The sequence below is a fragment of the Chiloscyllium punctatum genome, chromosome 40, assembly GCF_047496795.1.
Source record: "Chiloscyllium punctatum isolate Juve2018m chromosome 40, sChiPun1.3, whole genome shotgun sequence".
In the NCBI taxonomy this organism is placed as follows: Eukaryota; Metazoa; Chordata; class Chondrichthyes; order Orectolobiformes; family Hemiscylliidae; genus Chiloscyllium; species Chiloscyllium punctatum.
This window is the reverse complement of record NC_092778.1, coordinates 52287003-52312977: the sequence shown is the minus strand read 5'-3', so window position 1 is coordinate 52312977 and position 25975 is coordinate 52287003. Positions and strand designations below refer to the sequence as shown.

Below are 25975 nucleotides of genomic sequence, written 5' to 3'. Positions count from 1 at the left end.
CTTGGGCTGAAAAGTGGCAATGACCATCTCAAGTAAACAATCTAATCACTGTCCCTTAATATTAAATAGCATTACCACTGCTAAATTTCCCAATATCAACCACTGATGAGAAACTGAACAGGATCTGACAGACAAATACAATAGCTACAAGAGTAGTTCAAAGGCTAGGTAATACTGTAATAAGTAATTCACTTCCTAACTCCCCAAAGCCTGACCATCTACAAAGCAGAAGTAATGTGATGGAATTCTCTCTAACTTGCCTGAATGAGCAACACCATTTTAAGAAGCTTTTCAGTAGCAGCAGTGTGAACTGCATATGAGATGCACTGCAAAAATTTGCCAAAGACTGTTAACCAGCATCTTTCAAGCCAACAGTCACCTCCATCTAGAAGGACAAGGGAAGCAGATACCTGGAAACACAACCACCTGCTCTTTTCCCTTCATGCTCCTCACCATCCTGACTTGGAAATATCTTGATGTTCCTTCACTGTGGCTGGGTCAAAATCCTGGAAATCCTCCCCCCCCCCCATCCTCCAAAATGAGATTCTGGTCTACCTGCAGCAAGTGCACCACAGCAATTCAAGAAAGCAGCTCATCACCACTTCAAAGGCAATAAATATTGTTGGAGTCAGCGACACCCACAAACGAATTAACACCAAATCCTCAAAAATTAGTATTTTTGATAAAGTCCCACATGCGAGGTCAATAAATTAGACTATGTGAGATGATACTGGTATGTATTGAGAATTAGTTAACTGACAGAAAACAGTGGAAATAAATGTCTTATTCTCAGGATGGCAGGCTGATACTAGTGGGCTATCACGGAAATCTCTACTGTAGCTACAGCAGTTCACATTCTATTGATGACAACCTCTGTAGAAGAGTTAAAATTGTGAGGATATAAGGAGGCATCAAATGGATTAGAACTGCGTAAGCAGATAGAATATATTCTGAAAAATGTCTAGTTATGGTGTAATCTTGTACATGGGTGTACTTAACATTTTAAATATTATCAATATTCATAGAATAACAACTTTACAACAAAGCTTAAAATGAAATAAAGCTGCATTGGCAATTTGCTTTTATTTGTAGACATAAAAGAACTATTCCAATGTTTGTCCCAGAGTCTTCATCTAAGCTGCAAAAATTTACAAGGTAATTAAACTTTTGGAAATCATTATTTAGTTGTCATCTCCAAATAAAATATTAAAATAATGGTTATTACAAACTTACAGAACTTTAAAAATATATTATTTGATTAAAAGGATTGTGTTAACATTTTTATGCTTGTATTGTCATATCTATTTGACAATTTATAAGCATCTTCATTTTTGATAACAAATTATCAAAAACTTGAGGATTGATTTGTTACCTCCCATTTTTTGAGCTGCATCATTCCTCTCGTCCCTCCCTGGAGTTATTTCCAAACGAACAGTAACAATCACATCGCGGACTGCAGTGGCTCAAGAAAGTGGTCTAACACCATCTTTTGCAGGCAATTTAGAATGGACTAGCAGGAACAGGGTACAGATTTGTATGGCATGCAGTGATCATACTGAATGGTAGAGCAGTCACATGGAACTGTTACATAAAAACCAATGCTGTTGGAGCACCCCTCCATCTCTTGAGCACCCTGTACAATCAGACTGCCTGTCAATGTTTGGATTCAGCAACGTCTTACGAGTAGTGTTGGAAATTGGTCCTCACAGAATCCCAAATGGACATTCAGAACATAGCAGGGTACTCCTTCACAATAATGGGTAACAACTGGAGTGCTCTTTTGCTGGATGACCAGCTTGAAACCTTGTGAGGTGTAAATGTATCTGAATCCTGAATTAGCATTCAGGCTCCCAAGTAGATCATAGTATTGCAATTTCTAAAATTCTGGGCCCCTGCATTGTTTCTCAATCTGTGTTGAATGTCAGAACAGTCCTGAGGCAGTATCCCTCTAATCATATTTGGTGATTAAGTTATAGAATTTGTTAAAATTCCACCAATATATTATACTATTTACTTAAATTAGTGAAACATTGGAAAGCAATTGAAACAAGAAATTGAAAAGACTTGCTACAGGAAGGATAAATTGGTGTACAGCTGGTGAAGCTGAAGTTTAAGAGGGTAACTAATGCGACCAGAGCTAAAATGTGTGCATGGTTTAAGTGTGATTCAAGGATCATCTGTTAAAGGTAGCTCAGTACATGAGTCAGTAAAATTGGGATAAATTAGGGTCTGGATTGCTGATGACAAACCTGTTTACCTCAATAAGAGAGGTAGTTCCCTGAATTTTAGATTGTGTCGTAAATGCATTAAACCTTAGAGATGAATAATCCACAAAATGGTCGTAACAACAATCCCAAATGCTGATGTTTAAAGCAGTGCTGATAGTTCCATTTAATCAAATCATGATTGCAACAAACATCTGAATTTATTATACAAATGATAGAAATTAAAAATCTGGTGATCTGATTTATAGTTGTTACACCATCTTATAACATTTGATTCCTGCTGTCCATTACTGTGGGAATTATTAAGAACCTTATAATGACGCAGTCATGTTTTAATTCACTATTCCAATGTTGTCTTTCTATAACTAAATTATTTTCATGCATTCTTTTATATTCCATTCTAGTTTATCCCCGTCCTTACACTGCTTGGTTTTAATAGCTATCAATTATATTGGGGACATTTGAGGTTCACAAAAGGTGCCAGTCTCAGCCAGGATGTATGCATTCATGAGACAAGTAAAATTTTAGCATATGACATTTTTACTTTCTGCCTTCATAACTAATCAATGCATATTGAGTAACAGCCATGATTTGAAAGAACATGTTTGCATCTGCAAATCCATATTGCTTATGTTTCTGGAGGCAGTTTGTGTGGATCTTATCACTTTTAAGATAATAGAAGCTTGGCTGAGAATCCTAACTGAAACTGTAATTAAAAAAAATTCTTGTATTTTGAATCCTAGTTTATTTTTCCCAATAGTAATGAAATAGGGGGTTTGAACATGACTTGCATTGTTATTTCTTTTAAAACCTAATTTTCTAACTCTTAATTTTATTACGGGAATATAAAACATCCTCTAATATTTTTCCAAACTCATTACTCATTTTTGTTCAAATAGTGAATATTGCTAAGCTATTTTATTACAGGGTGCAGCACATATGGTTAATTTGATAAGTCACACATTGGGTTCAGTTCTCAATTCAAGCCCAGGTGTGAACTGTCTTTGTGAAATGGCCATCTGAAATAGGTGATTCCTTTGGACTCGTGATGCAGTGATAAAGTCCCTACCTCTGAGTCAGGAGGCTTGCTTTCAAGTCCCACTATTTCAACAACTCAATAGATTGATTTCTTTAAAACAAACACCATGGACGGTTTCTGTAAGAGGCAATGTATGGTGCTCAGCGAGCTAGCCAAATTAAGAGGTTGCAGACCACCTCTATCTAGCTACAATGTAGCGAATATGTTTGAATCAGCAGAAAGAATGTTGTCTTCAGTTTCTGAAGACACAACTTTCCTTGCATCATTATCAGAGATTATGACACTACACATTATTTTGTTCCTTTTGTTTAGCTGGCTCACAGGAAGGCGCCCAGAATTTACAGATCCTAAAGTGGTTGCACAAGGAGAAGGAAGAGAAGGTTTGAGTCAGAGTATTTTCAGTTTATATATTACCAGTGGAACTGCTCTGCTGCACAGGGCTAGTAGTTTCATATAATTAAACCTGACAAGCAGTGACTTATGAATTCGTTACAGATTAGGGAAAATGATGCCTTTATAGAAAATGATATAGCATGCTGAATATCACAGTACTGGGGGGGGGGTCAGATTTTCTTTCCTCACACTGCTTCCACCCCCAAACTGGGGTGAGGTTCACTGCACTTGTTTGCCGCAGTTATGGAATGGGCTTATCAGGCTACAGTTCAGGTCCCAGGGATTTGTGTGTCCTTATCAGATGTACCTGGAACCCTTTACTGAGAGTATCTATCATCGATAGCCATGGATGAGGTGCCAGAAGACAGGTGTTGCCATTATTTAAGAAAGATGATAAGGAAGAGAGCTATAAACTGGTGAACCTGAGGGACATGATTTACATGCATTTGGAAAGGCAAGGACTGGTTAGGGATAGTCAACAAGACTTTGTGCATGAGTTTTCTGAGGTGATGACAAAGACTGATGAAGGCAGAGTAGCAGACTTTATCTATATGGACTTCAGCAGTGATCAGATTTCGTGGACTAGTTAGCAAGGTTAGATGACATGGAATGGGGGGGGGGGGGGGCGCTAGCAAATTGGTAACAAAATTGGCATGACTGTAGGAGATGGAGGGTGGTGATGGTGGAGGGTTGTTTTTCCGGTTGGAGACCTGTGACCAGCAGTGTACTATAAGGATCAATGCTACATCCACTGCTTTTTGTCAACTCTCTAAATGATTTGGATGTGAATATGGGAGGTATGGTTGGTAAGTTTGCATGATAACAAAATTGGTAGTGTTGTGGATAGCAAAGGTTATCTTAAGAGTACAACAGGACTTGCATCTGCCACTCCTCAGGACAGCTGATTGTGTTTAATTTAGATAAATGTGGTTTTACATTTAGTAAGACAAACCAGCACAGAACTCACACACTTAATGATAAGTTCCTGGAGGATGTGGGCAAAGACCTGGGTGCAGGGAGCATTTGGTATGTTTGTCTTTATTAGTTATTGGTGCATTGAGTATAGGAATTGGAATGTCACGTTGTGGCTGTAGAGGACATTGGTGAGGCTACTTTTAGAAAACTGCATACGTTACTGGTCACCCTGCTTTCGGAACAATGCTGTTAAACTTCAGAGGGTTCAGAAAAGATTTAAAAGGATGTTGCCAGGAGTGGGAGTTATAGGGAGACCTTAGGAGGTTTAGAAAATCATGTGTATGGCATAAGCTGCCAGTGGAGGTGTGTACAACACTCAAAACTCACCTGGATGGGTACTTGAATAAGAAGGGGATATGGGTCAAATGCTGGCAAATGGGATGAGATCAATTTCAAGTAATGAAGGCATTAGTTAACTGATAGTGACTCCAAAGACGACATACCAGAACTGTTGTTAAAATATTCAGAGCATTTTCTTTTGCATTTTTAAGATATTAATTCATTGACTGGGTATGGATATTGCTGGCCAGCATGTATTGCCCACCCATAGTTGCCCTGAGAGCATTTGAGAATTAATCATATTGCTGTCCTTACATGGTCTGGCCTGCATATGATTCCAGACCCACAGCAATGAAGCAGACTGGCTTTTCTGGCATCAGTTTCGTGGTTATCATTAGACTCTTAATTATTCAAATCCAAAACATTAACTGGGTGTCTGCATTAACAGTCTAGAAATAATACCAACAGGCCATTGCTAGTTCACTCTGTCCATCTCGTCTCCACTAATTCCCTTCTTTCCTTATAAATTAAACATGGTAGGAAGTGGGTGTTCCTCTGCAAGTAAAACACTTGTTCTTTTTTATAACGAGTACTTCTTTAGATAAAATTATTCCTTCTATGTAATTAGGTCATGTTTTCACCTTTTAGAGCAATTGTTAATAGAAGCAAATGGAATATTCATTGTCTTCTTTTGCATATTTAGTTACAAGGGTATTGTCACAAGGCTACGTAACCATCTCTTTCAACATCGTCACCAAGGACTTGAAGAAGCTTGGATATGATTCAATCCCTGCTAATCAAACATCTGACAATACAGGATTCTAAATGTGTCAGGAAACTAATTTAAATTAATGTCACTATTCTGAAATTTTTTTAAACTATTTAAGTCTTATGCATTTTCTAAATATGTTACTGTCTATAGTCCACTATTTGCAAAATATCAGGATTAATAGTATTTGCTGCTACACACATTCTCTGATCAGGAAAGCATTAGTTAAATAGTATGGTCCAAGGCCAGTAACAGATCCCATGTGGATCTGGTTGTAATACTTTACCTGTGATCTTCCAAAATAATGATCATCTGAATAGATGAGTATATTCACAACAATTTTTCTGAAGATTAGAGTACTCTGCCTATTCCCAAGCCTACTAGCACTTGATGTCCTTCATAGATGTGGGTACAGTCTATAATCATTCAATTGTTTTGTCCAACTGCAGTCATGTTGTATTTCATTCTTTACTGATTTGGAGAGAACAAGAAAAAATAAGATTGTCCACTGACCATCTCCATTCTGCATGTTGTTGTTATCTGCAAATGTTGACCTCATGATGAGCACATTAGAAAAATCTTCCCTTTGCCATAAAGATTTCATCACAATCCCTCAATCTTTTCTCTGACTTTAGCTTTGGCTCAGTAGTAGCATTCTTGCCGGATACCATACCAACCAGGAGGTGATGAAACCTCCCATTCCATATCAACATTTTAAAGTGACAAAAAGGACTCCAATGACTTGAAGCACAAATGTCCAACAACACTTACCAAACAAACTTTGTTTCTTGATTTTTGTTTCTGGTATTAAAAAATGCACTTGATTGAGCATTAAAAGGTTATCCAGTAATTATAGTGTTGCATGGTGTATAAGTTAAGCTCTTTTTGGAAATAAATACAACCACAGAATTTGAGTTACTTTCTAATGATTTTACCATTTTAGCCATTGTTAGAACTATTCTCAGATTCACACATCTGTCAGTAATGGCAACACCAGTTAAGACTAAGGGAAAAGAAATTGAGGCTTTGAGCGAGACTGACAATTTAAAATAAAATTTCAGAAGATGGAGAAAACCTTTTGCCTTCTGTGGAAAGTACTCATGTTGAGTGAAATAGCAAAACTGTTAAGTATCATCAATATTAGGAGTCAATTGAATTATTCCAGAGTAGAGTACTCCAAGATCTTTGTAAATGGTTCACGGCACAATGAGCCCAAAGAGATTGAGTGCAACCCTTGTACTTCCACAATGTGTGATGGTGATTAAAAAGGTGTAGTGAATAACTTTGGTAACCAAATTTTACCACCAAACCAGAAAGGTTTTCTGTCTTTCACAGAAATCAGTATTGCGTATACAAATTTCAGTCCAGGTGCAATGCCCAGTACAGCCCAAATGATCGATGATTCATATTGTGAAGATTCATGACATGATCTAAAAACTTTGGTGTTAAGAACAGAATGCCAGTTTGTTTTATTTTTAATGTTTCATGCTCTTCGTTGTCTTGAGATCTTTTAATAGGCAATATAAATGGCTTATCAATAAGGAATTGTATGACTTCATTTCCCCCCCCCCAAAAAAGCAGGCCAATCAGAGAGAAACGATCTGTACTAGTGGTACTGCTAGTGAGCTGTCTCAAAGTTTCAGGCAAAAGTCCAAAGTGGTTTAGTAGTTAGTAAGAGAAAGGGTCAAAAACAAAAGTTTTAAAAACGTGTCTGTCAGGAAGCATCCTATAAGGCTGCTGAATGCAAGAGTTTCAGGAACATGTGTTCCTGAAGGTGGAGTAAATTTAGTTAAAGGTTCTTCATGTGATCTTTATTTAAAGAAATCACTTAGAGTAAACACAGACCTTTTCAGAAAATATGACTATCCTAACAATTTGAGTGGTTTATGAAATTAGCATGGCAGGTCACTTGGCTATAATGAAAATACAGGCCGAAATATAAAACAAACTTTCACTGGCCAGGATTTACATAGCATAGTCTTTAAAGTTTGCCAGCAACTCATCACATTGAGGATGTCTCACATCAAATCATAATAAATTATTTCCTTTGGAGTGCAATCACTATTGTATTTCATTGCCCCAAGCATAACATCTGTTAACGCCACTGTCTAACACTTGCAATTACTGTTCAATTGTCAATACTGCAGTTTTATATGCGTATAATGTGGCATTACATAGTTACGGTATAACAAATGTGGAATTTGCACAAAATTAGTAACCTTTAGCAATATAAAATATACATTTCTTATGGAAAATAAGTGACATATGCAAACCATAGTAACAGATACCAACAATTTAATTTCATCATTTAAGCAACAGGCCCCTGGATCTTTTCTGCTGTTCAAATGGCATAAACAATAAGATTTTGTGTGAATTGCTACAAAACCATTACATAGAAAATAAAATACAGAACATATGTTACAATAGTACAAATGATAAATTATATTATACAGTAATGACAGTTGAGCACAATACCATAAAAAGCAGCCTGCTTCCAGCATCATGAAGGAGTTTGGTAGATATACAGAACATAATACACGAGAAAGGTAGGTTACTCACCATGTGCAGTAGTCCTCATTTCTTTAAAAGTAGTTATCCATTGCCTTAAAGTAAGCCAAATAACTGGAAAATTAAAACGTTCCAGTCCCTCCACTAAACACTTCAATGAAAGCCTCAAATGATTTGCTTGCCTTAGTACTATACAAGTGTGTATTCCCTCTAATTCCCACCAAACAAAATTCTCCATTTTAAAAAAAAATGTAAATTTCAAGATAATGGTTTGGTGGTACTTGAAGAATGCATCAGTTCACAGTTAATAATTAGAATTAACAATGAATCCAACCTGTATTACAGCAAGCACATACCAAAGTATTAACAATAGCACAAATAGCATGAATTCACTTGCTTGGAGTGTACAGTAACAGGAAGGCCTAAAAATTCATCAGCCAGATTAAATGGATTACTAACTCATGCTGAATAAAGTGGAACTTTATTTTCAGTACGGAACTCTTTGAAACCAAGGCATGGAGATGAATCCTGGTATCGTGCAGAGGACTGTACATGCAGAGTGCTGTGTTTTGAAGGAAACCAAAGTTTTCAATTATGTGCAAAAAAATAACATTTGCCATGTTATTCAATGTATTAATTCCAAAAAGGATCTGATATACTTGCATTTGAAACATTTTGAGCTGTTTAGGATTTCAATGTACAGAAGTGTTCCAAGGCAGAGGCAGAGACACTAGTTTGCCACCAGGTCTGCAACTCTAATTTACTGTTTTCAGCTATGTCTTCATTCAGCAATGTGGAGTAAGTCACCCACAAGCACTTTTTTATATTAGGGTGATGAACTCAGAGACAGAATGCTTACATACTTTCTGAATGATGCACGGTACATAACTTGAGAGACCGAGAGAGAGAGGATGTGATTAAAATACACACTCACATGCTCATAAAAGTTAAAAAGGTATATTAATATATTCTAGAAAGTGTTTTTACTCTATTTTGCAAAATTTCTGCATTATAATTAATGCAAATGTAGTTTTTCTGAATATGCAACTTTCATATAATCTTTTAGTAAAAGATACTTCTACTTCATCTCAATTAAAAGGCCTTGCAAGTTGGTGTGAAGGTTTCTAAATATGAATGCAGAGAATGGAATTAAAGTAATTAAAATTAGCACATATTGTATCCGACACCAATAAACCTCAACAGGAACTATTACAAATGATTTTTATTTGTGAAGGAGTGCAAACAATGAAAACGTACTGATGGCTGAGGTAGTTTTTCTGTGACTTTGTTGCTCAATGTGAGCACAAATCATTTCCTTTCTGCCTTCCGATGGGGCAATTAAGTAGTTTTCTGGAACCTAGTTCCTATAAACATCTCCATGCAAAGTATTTTGTAGGAGCCTTTTCGGATTCACTAAAGTAGTCGACCACATTGTTCACACTTACCTAGGTTTTCTCCAATATAATTACATATTTGGTGTAAATATGCAAATTAGCAAAATGTGGATACACAGCTATAAACAAATACACAAGGATGACCTTGGATGTTAAGAGAAAAGTAGTTGTCGATCATTTGGCTTCTAAAGCATGTTTCATCATTTATAAGGTCATGGCTGATCCAATTGTATCCTCAACTCTACTTTTCTGCCTAACTCCATTATGAGTCAAGCATATCTAATCACAGAAATATTATGTTTTGCACTTTGACTAACAAAGAGTTTATTTCTAAATGGGTCCATACCACACATGAAAATTGCCATGGCCAGCAAATGTAAAATAATGCATTTTGGAGGAACTTTTAGCCTTGGAACTACTTTCCAGGATTTCCTAAAACCTGGTGAGAAACTGGGCAAGAACAATCACTCAAAGAGATCTAACTTCATGCTTTGGAGGAATGCATGAAAATGGGTTTGGCTTGATCCATCACAAATAAGTGAGTTACTACAGAAAACAGTCAAAACTGAAGTAGCAACTGAAAATGACTGAAGAATAAATTAGAACATGTGAAAAGAGAAAGACAAACGTGTGGATGTAGTGTTAGCCTTCATTTCAGCAAGGGCAATTCATGTAGGTTTCAACTGTGTGAGGCCTCTCTTTGATTTTCCAGTTCTATGGCTTACTTAATTCATAATGTGGTAAGGAATATTGAATAGTCAGGATGCGCATTTAGAAAGTATTAACTATGCTATTGATCAAATACCTACTGTACAGCTCCCTGTAGTAAAATACATAACTACAGTACATATGAAATTATACAAGTTGCAGATGACAGACTACATTTACACTGATGCAGTTATGTAATAGAATGACAGTAAGTTTTTACAGTACATAATGAAAACAGTTGTAGATACAAATCTTACCAGAAGCTTTGTATAAATTTTAGTGACTAAATGCAAGACTATACAAGTCGCAGATGCACTCTTAACATGCATACTCTCACACTTGCTAGAACTCGAAGAACACAAATTCAAAATATCTTGACTCGTATAATATAAACATATGGCAGATTGAACAGGGTCACAATCCACATGAATTTGCTTTGCATGAAATATGTACAGGACATTTGTGTGTTTGGTATGCAGATCACCACTTTGATTAAAAAATGCACACGTGTGTGAAAGTAACTTGAGAAGCAATATTTGTATTTAGAAAACTGGAAAATTCGAGAGTTATATAATTTCTCTACTTGTATTGACAGTAAGGACTTTAAAAATATAAGGTGCACACTGTAGTCTGTATATGCTAAAACTAAAGAAATTAGTTTGACATGAACAATTATTCCACATCCATATTTTAAATAAAAGCAAATAATGCAATTGCTGAAACCTGAAATAAAAAGACCTAATGCTAGAGAAACTTAGTAGGTCTGGGAGTACTATTGAAAGAGAAACAGAGTTGGTATTGAGTCCAACATGGCTAATTCTGTAGTATTCATATTGGACTCGAAACATTAACTGCTTTCCTCTTAACAAATGCTGCCAGTTATGAGTTTCTTCAGCACTTTTGCTTTTTTATTTCCATACTTTAAAATATTTACTGCGAGTAGTTTCTTCTTCACAGCCTGTTGCCTCTATCTAAGCAAAATAAAAATCAGTCGGATCTCTGCATTTCATTTCAATCTGGATGACAGGTAACACACAAAAAAATTACACTTCTGAATATAGATCTGAGCGAGAAAAAAAAAAGCAACAGATTATTTACGATAGCTATCCAGTGGGGGTATGAAATCTTCTACGTGCATGTCAAATGTTACTGGAAGAAATGTGAAGTGGAAATACATTGAAGAAGTGCTGATCATCACCATTATAATGCCAGACTGCTTATTATCCACTACCCTGTAAACCACTCCAAGACACATTTTTATTACTTAATAAATGCTATAAAGATGAAGGCTATTGTTTTTCTTCTTATGGAAGTAAACTAATTTGAATGAGTAAACTAAATCCAAGCTTTTCATTTTCCCTTTAAAACAATACTAATGTGCTGTTGGTCAAGTCTACAAAACTCATTACTTAGCCCCCCCTCAAAAAAAACTCAAACTCTGAAAAACTCTCGGTTGTCCTAACCCACTTGTCTTCATAAGAGAAAAATTCCTCATTCATTAAAAGCAGTGCATGGATTGATCACTGTAATCAGCCCCTTTTAGTTACTAAAATACCAACCTAGGGCTACTTATCTTCTCTGCATAGCAATTTATTCTTACATACACATCTGGTCATCCATATATTAAAAAAAAACTTATTTTCAAATTTCATTATGAAACTTTATAAACTGCTATGTCCTGTGTGTTGAACCAACATGACACATTTAAAACAACAGACAAATAAACTCTCATGACTGGATTCCTTTTTCTCTTTCTAAAATGTAGAGCTTAATCTTAACTCAACAATGAAGCAAAGATACAATTTGGACCGCACATTTCATGGCACCTGTCAACACAATGTTTTAAAGCAGATAAAAAACACGGTTGCAAAATCTTACCAAAATCCCTACACAAAGATTAAAAATAGCATAAAACTTGTAAACTACAACATGGTTGCAAATTACAGACTCTAAAATGTGGCTATTTAACCCTTACATGAAGACTCATCTATTTAAAAAAAGCTGTGCAAAATATACAGGATTAACTGCATATACCAATGTTGAGTCTGAATTAGCTTAATGGTTGCTTTACTTAGTAAAATCTAAAAGAAATAAAACAAAATAAGCACCTAGATTTCAAAATTACACAGATGTACATTTTCTTTTTTAAATTCTATTTTACTAATCTCTACTCAGTTTCATTAACAATGGTGAATACTACAACCTTTCATGTAGACAAGTGTTTTTAAATATTCTAGAGAATAGCCATTGTCATCATTAGCAAATCTTAGATTTCAATAACAGAAAAAGACTAATGCATGCAGCTTTCTTCCACTTAAAAACAATCTCCACCAAGTTACTGTGTAAATGGTTTGTTCATCATTTGCAATATTTAATAATCACAATTTTACAAGGAATTTCAATCCTATCAGTACTATTAATACTGAACAATAACTGATACCTTCTGCTTAAATAGAATCTACTGCCAAGAATATTACTTCAAATAGCAATTAAAAGATGCATGCAAGAGTCCAAATTCTAAAGCAATTTTGTGACAGCCTATTCAGAAGATAGCATGACTAAAAACGCCTTACTGCTATGAACAGGTGTGTAAAATTATTTTCAATCCATCAGCTAGGAAATCAGGGTTTGTAGGCTTATTGATATTCTGATTTTGGTTAATTCCATTTTTGTTTTTATGATTAGGAAGCAAATTTCTAACTCCTGAAAACAGTCATTGTGGCCTGTCGAACATTCTTTAAACAGGTCAATAAGTCAGGTGACTTGTGAAATATGCAAAACAGTGATTATACCACACAAAACACTATGTTACCTTTGGACAAACTATAATATGCACTTAAGGATTGGAGGATTCATTAGATGTGAATATTAAATTCACAATACTAACGTTCAACTACATGTTCAGTCACCATATGATACCTCCATTGGCAGCAAATAGCTTCTTTAGAAAATAGTGTAAAGTAACCACTGTAGATATACACTTCATGAAAACCAACACAGCAAAAACCCAAACTTACTGTGAAGGTTTCCTCACCACAGCCATATTGCAGTCTAGAATACATTTAACTTAGCTAGCCACACTCCTATCTAAGGTTTTTCTCTGTAATGAAGACATTTCCTCTGGTATTTTATAATAGGAAAGGATTAGTCGTGGAGGTCTGGGATGTAGGTGGAGGGATGCCTGTTGTTATAAGTGGCTGGGGCATTGCTCCAGCAATGTTCATTCCTGTACCCGTTCGACCAATAACAGGTACCGGAACCATTCCCATTGCCACTGGTGCTGACATAGAGGTGTGTGGCATCGGCTCCATACTGACTGCGGGTAAGGTGCCAAACGTAGTCTGTCCTGAGGCCATCAAAGGACTTGCTCGCATTTGGTTCAATGTAGGAGGCTGTGGCTGATTAATTTGAAAGGGATTAATCTGAGTGACCTGGACTGGCGCTAGAAAAAGAAAATGAAAATCAATAAAATAAATTTAGATTTTAAGACATCTAAACAAAAATTATAATATTAACTTACAATCTTTGCAAGAATTTCCAATCATTTTCTATCTTTATACTAACAAAATGGTCTCACTTTTATTTGGCTTTACATTAAGTAATAAACAGAATTGCTAAGTACTCTACTTTTCTTGAAGAATTTAACCATTTCTGAATTTTAAATATACTGCAGATTAGAAGTACAAGAAACCCATCTGGGTTATAGTCACTCAAATCAGAATTTCATTTACAATGGTAATGCACTTTTGCATTTATAGTGTACATTGCAAGTTTACGAATTTCAATTCTCATCCACATACTTTGGATTATTTTCCATGCCTGGAAACACAAAGCAGAAGACAGGAAAGTGCAAACATAATTGTTAGAAAACTGAAAGTAGGCAGTTTATGCATTTAAAGTTAAAAGTTTGCTGGGATCCAGTAATATATAGAGTCTGGTTCAGCTTGAGAAAATGGTCAATTATGGACTAGGGAGAAATTGGTGGAAATAACACAAGGGTTTGTTATGGAAGCCCAAATCCATTTCAGAATAAAACAGCAATCAATGCAAATATCCTTTATTTCAATTTGTCTTGAACGAAAAATAACCTGAATCATGTTAAGTGCCAGATTTAGAGTACATTCGGGATTGTCAGGCACCATAATATTGAGTGCAAGTTAAAGATTTGAGTCAAGATGGTTCAAATGAGGCGATGGAGAGTCACAGAGTAGCCAGGAAGGATTTAAAAGAGTTAAGAAGAGCAAGACTTTAGCAGGTAGAATAAAGGATAAGCCTAAAGTTTTATATAGATATGTGAGCAATAAAAGGATGACTAGGGTAAGAAAAGGGTCTGTCAAAAGACAGAAGTGGGAAGTTGTGTGTGGATCCTGGCGAGATTGGAGAGGTGCTAAGCGAATATTTCTCATCGGTTTTCACTTGGAAAAAGGAGAATATTGTAAAGGAGAAGACAGATTCTATTATACTTGATAGGATTGAGGTTAGTAAGGAGGAGGTGTTTCAATTCTAGAAGGTGTGAAAGTAGATAAGTCCCTTGTGCCTGATGGGATTTTTCAGAGTGTTCTCTGGGAAGCTAGGGAGAAGATGGTCGGTCCTTTGGCCTTTATCTTTGAGTCATCATTGTCTACAGGTTCAGTACCAGATGACTGGAGGATTGCAAATGTTGTGCCCCTGTTCCAGAAGGGAGGTAGAGATGATCCAGGTAATTATAGACCAGTGAGCCTTACATCTGTTGTAGCAAAGGTTTTGGAAAGGACTATGAGATAGGATTTATAATAGTCGAGCAAGCAACAATTTGACTGGAAATAGTTAACATGGATTTGTCAGGGGCAAGTCGTGTCTCACAAACCTCACTGAGTCTTTTGAGAAGGTAACCAAGCATGTCGATGAGGGTGGGGCAGTTGACATGGTGTACATGGACTTCAGTAAAAGGCTTTGATAAGGTTCCACATGATAGGCTATTGGAGAAAATGCGGAGGCATGGGATTGAAGGTGATTTAGCAGTTTGAATTAGAAACTGGCTTTCTGTAAGGCGGCCATGAGTAGTGGTTGATGGAAAATATTCAGCCTGGAGTCCGGTTACTAGTGGTGTGCCACAAGGATCTGTTTTGGGACCATTGCTGTTTGTCATTTTTAGAAACGACTTGGACTCAGGTTTAGGTGGATGGATAAATTTGCAGGTGATACTAAAGTCGTTGGAGTGGTGGACAGTGTGGAAGAATATTGCAGGTTACAGGGAGGATTGGATAAACTGCAGAACTGGGCAGAAAGGTAGCAAATGGAGTTCAATGCAGATAAATGAGGGGTGATCCACTTTGGGAAGAATAACAGGAAGGCAGAATACTGTGTCAATGGAAAGATTCTTGGTAGTGTGATGTGCAGCAGAATCTTTGTGTCCATCCCGGAAAGTTGCCACCCAGGTTGACAGTGCTGTTAAGACGACATACAGTTTGTTAGGTTTTATTAGTAGAGGGATTGGAATCCAGAGCTGTGATGTCATTCTGCAACTGTACAAAACGCTAGTTCGGCCTCGCTTGAAATATTGTGTACAGTTCTGGTCGCCCCAATACTGGAAGGATGTGAAAGCATTGGAAAAAGGTAGAGGGGAGATTTACCAGGATGTTCCTGGTCTGGAGTGAAGGTTTTATGAGGAAAGGCTGAGGGACTTGTGTCAGTTCTCATTGGAAAGAAGGCAGCTAAGAGGGGATTTAATAGAGACATACAAGATTATCAAAAGATTAGATAGGGTGGACAGTGATAGTCTTTTTCCTAGGATGATTATGTCAGCTTGTATGAGGGGGCATAGCTGCAAATTGAGGGGTGATAGATTTAAAACAGATGTCAGAGGCAGGTTCTTTACTCAGAGTGGTAAGGGTGTGGAATGCCCTGCCTACTAACATAGTTAACTCAGCCATATTAGGGGCAATTAAACAGTCCTTAGATAAACATATGGATGATGTTGGGATAGTGTAGAGTGATGGGCTTAGATTAATTCACAGGTTGGCGCAACATTGAGGGCCGAAGGGCCTGTTCTGCACTGTATTGTTCTATGTTCTAAGTATAAATGGGTAAGTAGCCTCTGGCGATCTAAAATATATGTTAGGCAAACAGCCTTCATACAGTTTAAAAAACACAAACATCCCATAAGAAAGCAAACAATCCTACCTCCATATTATTCCAGCTTTGTGCTGACATGTGAAATTTTAAACTCTCAAAGCAGCAGAATTAGAGAAATTCAAGAATATCCTTATTAGCGCTCCAGTTAATTGAAGCCACAACACGTGGAAAACATCAACTTCCTAGACACCACAATATTTAAATTGGTACAAGTAAACAGGCATAAGTTAATATTTTTGACACACTTCTATGCCCAAAAAGCCATCACCCTGAACATCTTTTGCGAGCTGGTGGGGTTACAGCTAATGCATTTTCAGTGCGCATGCACAAATTGGAATATTTCGATGAGGCATTAACAAACCTGCTTACTGCATCCTGGATTTTAATCTCAAATTTAAATTAAACAATTGACAGCATTCATCAGTGTAGGGCCCATTACATTTTCTAAGTACTGTAGTTCTTGAGCTTAAAACTAGGCTTTGCAAATTTTTTTTGTCAGGAATTCATTGCCTCAGCAATTTTAAGTTTTTCCAGTTAGTTGGCTTCATTCATTGGTATGTTTAATGCTGTTTTTTCTTCTTTGCAGCCTCCCTCTTGCCCCTCAACTCTTGCAGCCTCATCATCCCGTCTTATAACCTTGTCGAACCCCCTCTAAACGTCCTACCCGTCTGACACCCTCAACCAGATACAGCCAGGAGAACCCCTGGTTCTGACAAAAAGCCACTACAGCAGAAGGCTTTCAGCACCCACCATCCCCTTTTGAGCAACACAAGCCTCAAAAGTTATTTCCCTTACATTCTCCACAGTGTCTACAGATATGCTATGGGTAGAGAATTTATGATTTATTGATTTGGAAGGAACCAGAGCTATTGTTGGATAAACATACCAAAAATGTCTCAGATACGATGGAAAAAGACCAACATTTTTCAATTTGTGTAACAACACTATTGGAAGCCATCATACTGAAAATATTGTTGAATGCTGGTATGAACTCTACAAGAACAAAAGCTAAATTCTAAGATATTCTCAAACCTCTCAAATAAAAGAAATCAAGCTCTGGATCAAAACCTCAAAACTATTTTGGCAAAATCTTAAAAATTGTAAGCTGAAGAGCATCACCACTACTTTCCAGAATCAGTATCCCAGTTCAATTTGCAAAAACATTTCTGAAATGCATACCTGAAGCCAGGAAAGGATTTGATATACTGGAAGGTTGCACAGGCTTGGATACCAGGGAATCCAGATTCACTAAAGCTGCATTAGGGCCCAGAAAGGACTCTGGTGTTTTTCGAGCTGTTGTTTGCTTTGATGGTGCTGAACTAGGAAGTGCTGAATCAAATAAATCTGGACTAACTGAACCACTGGGTTTAGAATTTTCTTCCAACAGGTCAGTCTCACCTGAAATAAAATAAAAATTGATCAACTTCAAAATTATTAAAAAAACTTCAGTTGATTGTATAGTAGAGGATGCAGAACCATCAAATGCTAGGGTAATTTTTCAATTTTTGTTTTATATATTGCCACTGGTCTGTATAGTAATGTGAATTTACAATCAACTGCAGCCTAACACTGCATTTTCACTATAATTCTAAGTTTTCTGCAGGTATTAATAAGGCTGACAAATACTACATGCACTATAAAGTACAGGATCAAACATTTAATTACAATCTACACAATACTTTGCCAGCTTCTATATTTAACTTGTGCTTAGTGATAATGACCATTGATCGTCTAAACACAGAAACAGCATTTATGGTTGGAAAGCTGTACAGTATAGACACTTTTTATAGTGAGAAATGCCAAAATTGGTACAAGTCAACAGGCATAAGTTAATATTTTTGACACACTGACACACTTCTATGCCCAAAACGCCATCACCCTAAACATCTTTTGAGAGCTGGCGAGGTTACAGCTAATGCATTTTCAGTGCGCATGCACAAATTGGAATATTTCATTGAGGCATTAACAAATCTGCTTACTGCATCCTGGATTTGAATCTCAAATTTAAATTCAACAATTGACAGCATTTGCTGATAAAAGCCTCTGCTGCAAGCATTTTGATTCAAAACAGAACTTCATTGGAGAGATTGTTTCTTAATAGTAGTTAGTAAGAATAAAAATGTTCCTTGAACTTCAGGAGTCATAAATTCCTCAACTTGTACAAAATTTGATGTAACATTGGTAATAACACCTGGACACCTTTAGCTTGTTATAATTGTAAAGACTGTTTTTTGATTGATGTTTTTAACTGTTGTGGATTGAAATGAGAAGGCAGTATTTGAAAGCATAGCTGCAATTTTTAAAGCAAGTAGCCTGACACCCTTTAACAACTGCTGAATAAGCAATAACTGAAACTGGAGCTGCAGATGATTTGGAGCCAACGGGGTGTACAGATGCAGCTTGTGCTGGGAACAAAAAGCTGCTGTGTCTATGGATCAGTAATAGTCAATAACAGAGATCTTTTTACCTGCTAAAAATTGAGAGATTTGATTCTTAGGTAACTGAACAACTTGGAGCTGGAACAAGAGAGAGAAAGACAGGAGAAGTATTCCATTCTTCCCCAGCATGGGAGCAGTCTCTCCATTCTCTGCAGTCAAAACCTACTGTAAACCTGAAAAACATTCAGTTTATCTTTGCTGCAACAGTTGCTGTAAACTGTGACTTTTAACTGAAAGTTGAGAGACTTTTTAATGAGTGAACTAACCATCTTGAGTCTCTTACTAACCAATGGAAGCATCAGTGGAAGATGATTGAAGCAATGAGCTGACTAATACAAAACTCAAAGTCATCTCAGCCAGAGAATCTGGGAATGAAGACTAGTGAGCTGTTTTTTCCAGTCTTCCCTTTCTGAATGCCCAAAATGGAGTTGATAAGGGGATAGGGAATCAGAATTTCAATTAGAAATATTATATGGTGACTGTTTAACTGTAACTTAAGTCTAACTACTTATTATAAGTGAGAGGGTCTTTGATAGTACGGAAATCTGGCCCGTGTTTTCTACTAATTGGAATCTGAAAGTTAGGTAAATTGGGGAATTTTAAGCACTTTAAAAATCTTTAGCCTTTTGGAAGACACTAGTGATTTCCAGTAAGTCATAATATAATTAGCATTGGAGTATATGAAAACCTTTTAGTTCTGGAACAATTGCATAGGAATATTCAGTAGGCTTCAAATGTGTAATTTTTAAGTATGCGAAGAAATATTATACAACTTTAAAAGCAGCAAATATTGCTTATAGATGTAACATTGCATCAAATTATTTACATTATGTTTAAAGTCTGGCATGTAATGAGCACTTGCTTCAGATCCAAGTAATATTACCTATAGAGTTTTAAGAGTCATATAGTATAGTAAAAGACCCTTTGTCCAACTCATCCATGCTAACCAGGTTTCCCAAACTGAACTAATTCCATCTGCCTGCGTTGGGCCCATATCTCTCTAAACCTTTCCTATTCTTGTACCTGTCCAAATGTCTTTTAAATATTGTAATCTAATTTACTTCTGCTGGAGTCCTTCCAAATCAGTGAAATGGAGTGTTCTCCAAAGTGCCGCAAACACATGTCGTGAAAATTCAGACATCTTGCCCACACACCCTCTGAATGGTTGTCTTCATTCCTATTCTACTTCAATTAAGAAAAGCAACACTTGCACCATGATGAACAAACTTTTGTCAATATTTTTTCTTAAAGGCACTCCCAGAAAAGCCTTAGGGAAGGAAAACTCCATATACACAACACGATGTTTGGATCTTAAATTTCCTCTAAAATCAATCAGCAAGGCATTCAGTTATCAGTAAACCACCATAAAAAAGGTTAAAAAAATTGAAACCAGATACCACCTAGAATTGACTGACATCAGAAATGACAGAAAATCCAGTCCTGTTAATTCTGCCAAGCCCTCCTTAATAATATCGGAGGGCTTCCAGAATTAGGAGAGTTGTTGCAGAGACTGGTGAAACGACAGTCAAACATAGCCGTAATCACTAAATCATAACTTAGTGTCCCACACAAGACCATCACAATCTCTGGGTATTTTCTGTCACACCAGCAAGACAGATCCGCCAAAGCGACAGCACAGTGGTATACAGGTAGGAGGCAGTTTCTTTGCGAGCATGTATTTTTCCACTCAAATGTACTCTGGGTGAGGTAACTTCAATTTTATAGCATCAAGACTCTTGGTCCCTACACTGCTGACCTGAGTTGGCTGAGTCTTTGAGGATGTAACTGCTATGGTGAGTCAGCAGCAGGTGGTGAGGAAACAAGTAAGAGGAAAGAATCACCAACATCATCCTCATCAATCAGCCTGTCACAAATACAGCTATCTATATAGTACTGGTCGGAGTGATTACTGCATCACCCTTCTGGAGACAAAGGCCTGTCTTCATATTGAGGATACACTTCATTGTATTGTGTGATCCTGCTATTGAACTACATGGGATAAATTGCAAACAGATCCAAGAACTCAAAATTGCTTATCTAAGATGCATTGTGGGCCATTAAGCTGTAAAAGTATTTTATTCAAACACAAACTTTAACCTTACAGCCCAGCATGTTTCATACTCCACATTACCATTAAGCTGATGGAACAACCCTAATTCAATGAAGACTGCAGGTGGGCATACCAAAAGCGGAGATGATTGACCTCCAACAGCTATAACCAAAAGCAGCATCAGGCATACCTAAAAGTGATTTTATTTGGTGAAGATACTACTCAGGAGTACAGCAGCATGTGACTGACAGAACTGCGAGTTCTCACCAACTGATGAATCAGATTTAGATTCTGCAAACTTTCCTCATCCAGTCATAAATGGTAGTGGATAATTAACCAACTAATAAGAGGTGACTACTCACCAATATTCTCAATCTTCAGTGATGGGAGATCCCAGCATATCAATGCAAAAGCTGAAGCGGAGCAATTACAGACACATTCAACCATAAGTGCCAAGGAGATGATGATCTTGCCCCTCTCATGAGGTTGCCAGTATCAGACACCACTTGTCAGTCAGTTTGATTCTCTCATATCAAGGAATAGCGGACATCAGAAATAAAGGGAAAGGGAAGCCAACTTCCAGCAACAGTACTGATGACCTTTGCTCCCCAGAGTTAGCCACACTTCTAGCCAAGCTATTCTGGCATAACACCACTTCTAATATTTACCCAACAAATATGGAAAACTGTCCAGGAGTATCTTGTATGCAAAACATAAGACAAATCCAACATGGCCAATTACTATCCTATTGTCAGTAACTTGATTGAAGGGATTGTTGACAGTGCCAGCAAGCAGCAGTGTCTCACTAATAACCCACTTAAAAGTGCAGCATCAAGGGCCCCAGTAAAATCAGAATCCATGGGAATCAAGGGTTATCTCTCCACTGGTTGGAATCACAGCAAAGGAAGATGCTTATAGTTGCTGGAGGTCAATCATCTCAGTCCAAGGATATCACTGCAGAAGTTGCCCTGTGACTAGAAGTTGAACCAAACCAGCCATATTGTACTGTGACTCCAACCACAGATCTAGGAATTCTGCAGTAAGCCACTCATTTTTTAGGTTGCTAAAACATGTCTATTTATGAAGCACAAGGCATGTTGGAATACTCCCAAGGAGCCTGGATGAATGCAGCTCCAACATTACTCAAAGTTCCACAAATTCAGGACAGACAACTCACTCAACTTGCACACCATCTAATATTTTGAACATTCACTCTTTCCAATATGGACACAGCCACAAAAGCTGCAAGTTTGTCCAGGTTTCATTTACTTGGCAAGTTAAAATTCATGTTCAATGGTTTCTCAATAAGTTTTATTTTATAAGTGTATGTCAAAGAACAAATTACTTTGAGGAAAAAAAAGTGTATTGGAAATGGCACGCTTGGGATATCTTCTGTGTTAATGTCCAATAATATAAATCACCATACGGGGTTATACACTCTATGGACTACTAGAATTACACATAGCAGGCTTACTTCACTCGCACTGAAACAAGAAATTAACATGTTTAAAAGGGAAAACTGTGCTTGAGACAAGATAAATATCTTGTTACCTGTTTTTTTTGATGAAGCTCGAAGGTCTTCAAAATCTGCAAAGTCATCCTTTGCTGCACCATTTAATGTGCTAAATGGGTCAAAGGTTGCACCACCTACATTGGGAAGCAATAGAAAAGGGAAATCATAGTAGATATTCATTTAGGATTTACTTCAAATTGGAGGATTCATTGACCCCATACTATATTAACTTTGCAAATCATTCCTGAAAATCAATAATTAGAATAGTCAAAATCAACATGCCAACCTCAAGAATTTACATCCTAAATCTGACTAACTGATATTCTTTTTAAAATTTTAATTTATCTTTAATAAATGAAAAGATAAAGTATTGATAAAAATTACAATGCAAAATGTTGCTGTCAATAAGATAGCTAAGCAAGAACAGAGAGATGTGATTTCCATAGAAACATTCAGATACATTAGGAGCTGGAGTAGGACATTTGGCCCTTTGAGCCCACTCTATCATTTAATAGAATCATAGCTGATAACCTTCCAACCCCTTGCTTACTAAGAATCTGTTCAGCTTTATCTTAAAACACTGAAAGTTTCTGCTTTTCCATCATAATTTTAGGAAGAGTTCTAAAGACTTACGAGCATGAGAGAGAAAAAGTTGCCTCGTCTGTTTTAAATGAGCAACCCCTTATTTTTAAGTGGTGACCCCTTGTTCTAGATTCACCCACAATTGGAAACATCCTTTCCACATCTATCTCACTGAAACATACAAGACCCTGACGAGTCTTAAATCAGGTCAGCTCACTCTTCTAAACTCCAGTGAATACATGTTTTTACTTATCCAAACTTTCCTCATAAGACAACTTGTTTCACAGCTTTAGCAATCTACTAAACCTAATAAGTTATAGGAACAGAATTAGACCATTTGGCCAAGAAAGTCTGCTCTGCCATTCAATCATTTCTTTCTTAAACCCATTCTCCTCACTTCTCCCCATAATCTTTGATCCCCTTACTAATCAATAAGGTTCTGAGCTGCTTCCAACACATTTTGTCCTTCCTTAAAATACACAGAGGCTAGTGTACACAGTACTCCAGATATGGTCTCAAGTCTCCTGTATAACAGAAGCATAATGACTTTCTTTTTAGGTTCTGTTTCACTCACCAAGAAGAATACATTCCATTACCTTTCCTATTACTTGCTATACCTTCATATTAGCCTTTTTGCAATTCATCCATTGATGCCCAGATCCTTCTGAATTTCAGAGTTCTGAAATCTCTCATTTAGAGAATAAGCTTTATATTTTTCCTGTCAAATGGCAAATTCCATACTTTCTAATATTACACCCCATTTGCTAGATATTTGTAAACTTGCTTACTTATATCCCTTTATAGCTTATGTCCTTTTCATATTTTAGTTTTCTACCTACTTATATGCTTGTGTCATCAGCAAATTTAGCAACCATTCCTTCGGTATATTCATTCAAGTAATTTATATAAATTCTATACCAAATTCTTAATGCATTTGAAATAAGACTGAAAAAGACCCAGTTGTGCGTACTTTGGTTTCCTGGTGACTTGGCAATTTTCTATCCAATGTGTTATACAGTACACTGTGAGCCTTTACTTTCCGCAACAACTGTTAACATAGCAACTGATCAAATTCTTTATGAAATCTAGGTATAGTACAATTTCCTATTATCCACAGCACTAATTGATTAAACAGGGTTTCCCTTTTAAAAACTGTGTAGATTCTGTCTGATCCACTTAAATTTTTCTAAATGTCTTGCTGCGATGGCTTGAATAAAGCTGCTAACATTGTAAAATTTCAAGCTTAACTTTCAGCTCTGCAAGTTTAAATTGACAATTCTAAAAATTATGTGGATGAGTACAGAAGTTAGTTAAATAAATGTAAAGCAGAAAACAATAATGATGTACCATCCTTAGATGTCTCTGTAAATAAAATAAAGTACATTTACAAAATATTTAGTTGCATCTCCTACTGCATTTTTTTAAAAAAAAGACAAATTCATACAGCTTAATGATATCTTAAAGTCTATCAATATATGCAGCTGGGATTGAATTGAAATATGAGGTTGTTGCATGGCTAATCTTTAGGCCCTGGACCTACAGATAAATCTGTAACTGTTTTCCCTTTATAACAACCACCTCTGAAATTTTCAATTTGTTAGTGTTCCTTTGAAAGTCAAAGAATACAAACAGATTTTGTTAAAAGTTGAAATCCTTTCAATTTGGCAGAATGGGTTATATAATAGGGTTGCCAATTGCCCTTCAATTTCTGGACACCAGCTTGAATTTTGCCCAGACTAATACAATAGCATACAGACAGCAGAAATAAATCTGCATTCCCTGCATATCCAATAGGTAGCAAATAGCTAATCGCAAATCAGCACGAATATATCTCTGATTAAAACTTGATAATTTCCAAATACTCAAAAATGCATTGGTGCAGAGAATATTTTCAAAAGATATGAAGCAACTTGCAAATTCTTTAGAAAAAAAGCACAAAACTGTGGATGCTGGAAATCAGAAACAAGAAAAATCTCAGAAGGTTAGGCAGCACCTGTGGAGAGAAAGCAGAATTTAGCTTTTGAGTCCAGTGATTCTTCTTAAGAACAAGTATGTTAACTCTGCTTTCTGTTCACAGATGCTGCCTGACTTGCTAAGTTTTTCCAGCAATTTCTGATTTTGCAAAGTCTCTACATGCATCTTCTTGTGTGATGCCTCTGCTTGGAGTGCATGATACTGGCAAATTGGTGACAAACTGGAAAATTATAATTTCATCTTTACAATACACTTACCTAAAACAGAATCAGTCGAAGGACCTGGTCCCCATGGGTCAGCTGAAGACCTCAGAACAGCAGAGGTAGTATCTGAAGTCCATGGGTCAACATTTTTAGGAAGTGCTTGTGTGGCAGATAACGTAGGAGCACCCCAAGGATCAACAGCAGTAGTTGACTTGGTATCTAGGAGCAAATAAGACTTTTTAACATTTTAAGCATTTTAAAAAGAAACATACTTTTAATGCCAATGTCATCAGAATAATCAACTGATCACTGATTCCATGTCCATTAAAAACAAACTGATATTTGAAACAAACAAAAACAGAAACTGGAGGAGAGTTTCAGCAGATTTGGCAGCATCTGTGGACAGAAAACAAAGTTAACGTTTCTATTTTGTTTTTTTCAGATCTCCAGAACTGAAGCTGTTTGTTTTATTTAACTGATATTTGAAATTGGGTGGATATTGCCGGTTTCTGGTCATGCTATAAGAAAACAAATAGGTTGCAACCTAAGTAACAATTAAATAATTATTTTTAAAAAACATTGTTAAAGATATCTAGTACTGATGAATTACTAAGTGCTCATACATTCTGTAGCATAACCCACAATACAGGTTGTGAACACACAAAGGAAAATATTCTGATATTTGGCTAATTGAATGAATAACAAAAAAAAACTTTCTTGGAATGTAGGTTTCACTGGCTGAGTTGCCCATTCATAGTTGTCCTTGAAGATGGTGGTGAACTGCCTCCACTGATCCAATGCAAATCTATAA

The 25975-nt window shown here is 36.6% G+C and overlaps 2 protein-coding genes across 10 annotated transcripts in view; one reads left to right on the top strand and one right to left on the bottom strand.

Annotated features, from left to right (window-relative positions):
* Positions 1-6594, top strand: part of b9d1 (B9 protein domain 1) — a 34898-nt gene extending 28304 nt beyond the window's left edge. The window contains exons 5-7 of one of the 2 annotated variants that reach the window (XM_072559905.1): positions 1093-1155; positions 3577-3644; positions 5615-6594. In XM_072559905.1, the coding sequence (XP_072416006.1) occupies positions 1093-1155; positions 3577-3644; positions 5615-5736 (253 nt within the window). In that variant the 3' untranslated portion in view covers positions 5737-6594. The remainder of the gene's footprint in view (positions 1-1092; positions 1156-3576; positions 3645-5614) is intronic. The other variant, XM_072559906.1, reaches the window with a different exon arrangement.
* Positions 6595-7958: 1364 nt separating this feature from the next.
* epn2 (epsin 2) overlaps positions 7959-25975 on the bottom strand; it is a 72235-nt gene continuing 54218 nt past the window's right edge. For all 8 annotated transcript variants that reach the window (XM_072559897.1, XM_072559901.1, XM_072559898.1 and 5 more), the window contains 4 exons: positions 25219-25383; positions 22444-22539; positions 17584-17802; positions 7959-13732 (listed from right to left, as the gene is read on the bottom strand). In XM_072559897.1, the coding sequence (XP_072415998.1) occupies positions 13419-13732; positions 17584-17802; positions 22444-22539; positions 25219-25383 (794 nt within the window). In that variant the 3' untranslated portion in view covers positions 7959-13418. The remainder of the gene's footprint in view (positions 13733-17583; positions 17803-22443; positions 22540-25218; positions 25384-25975) is intronic.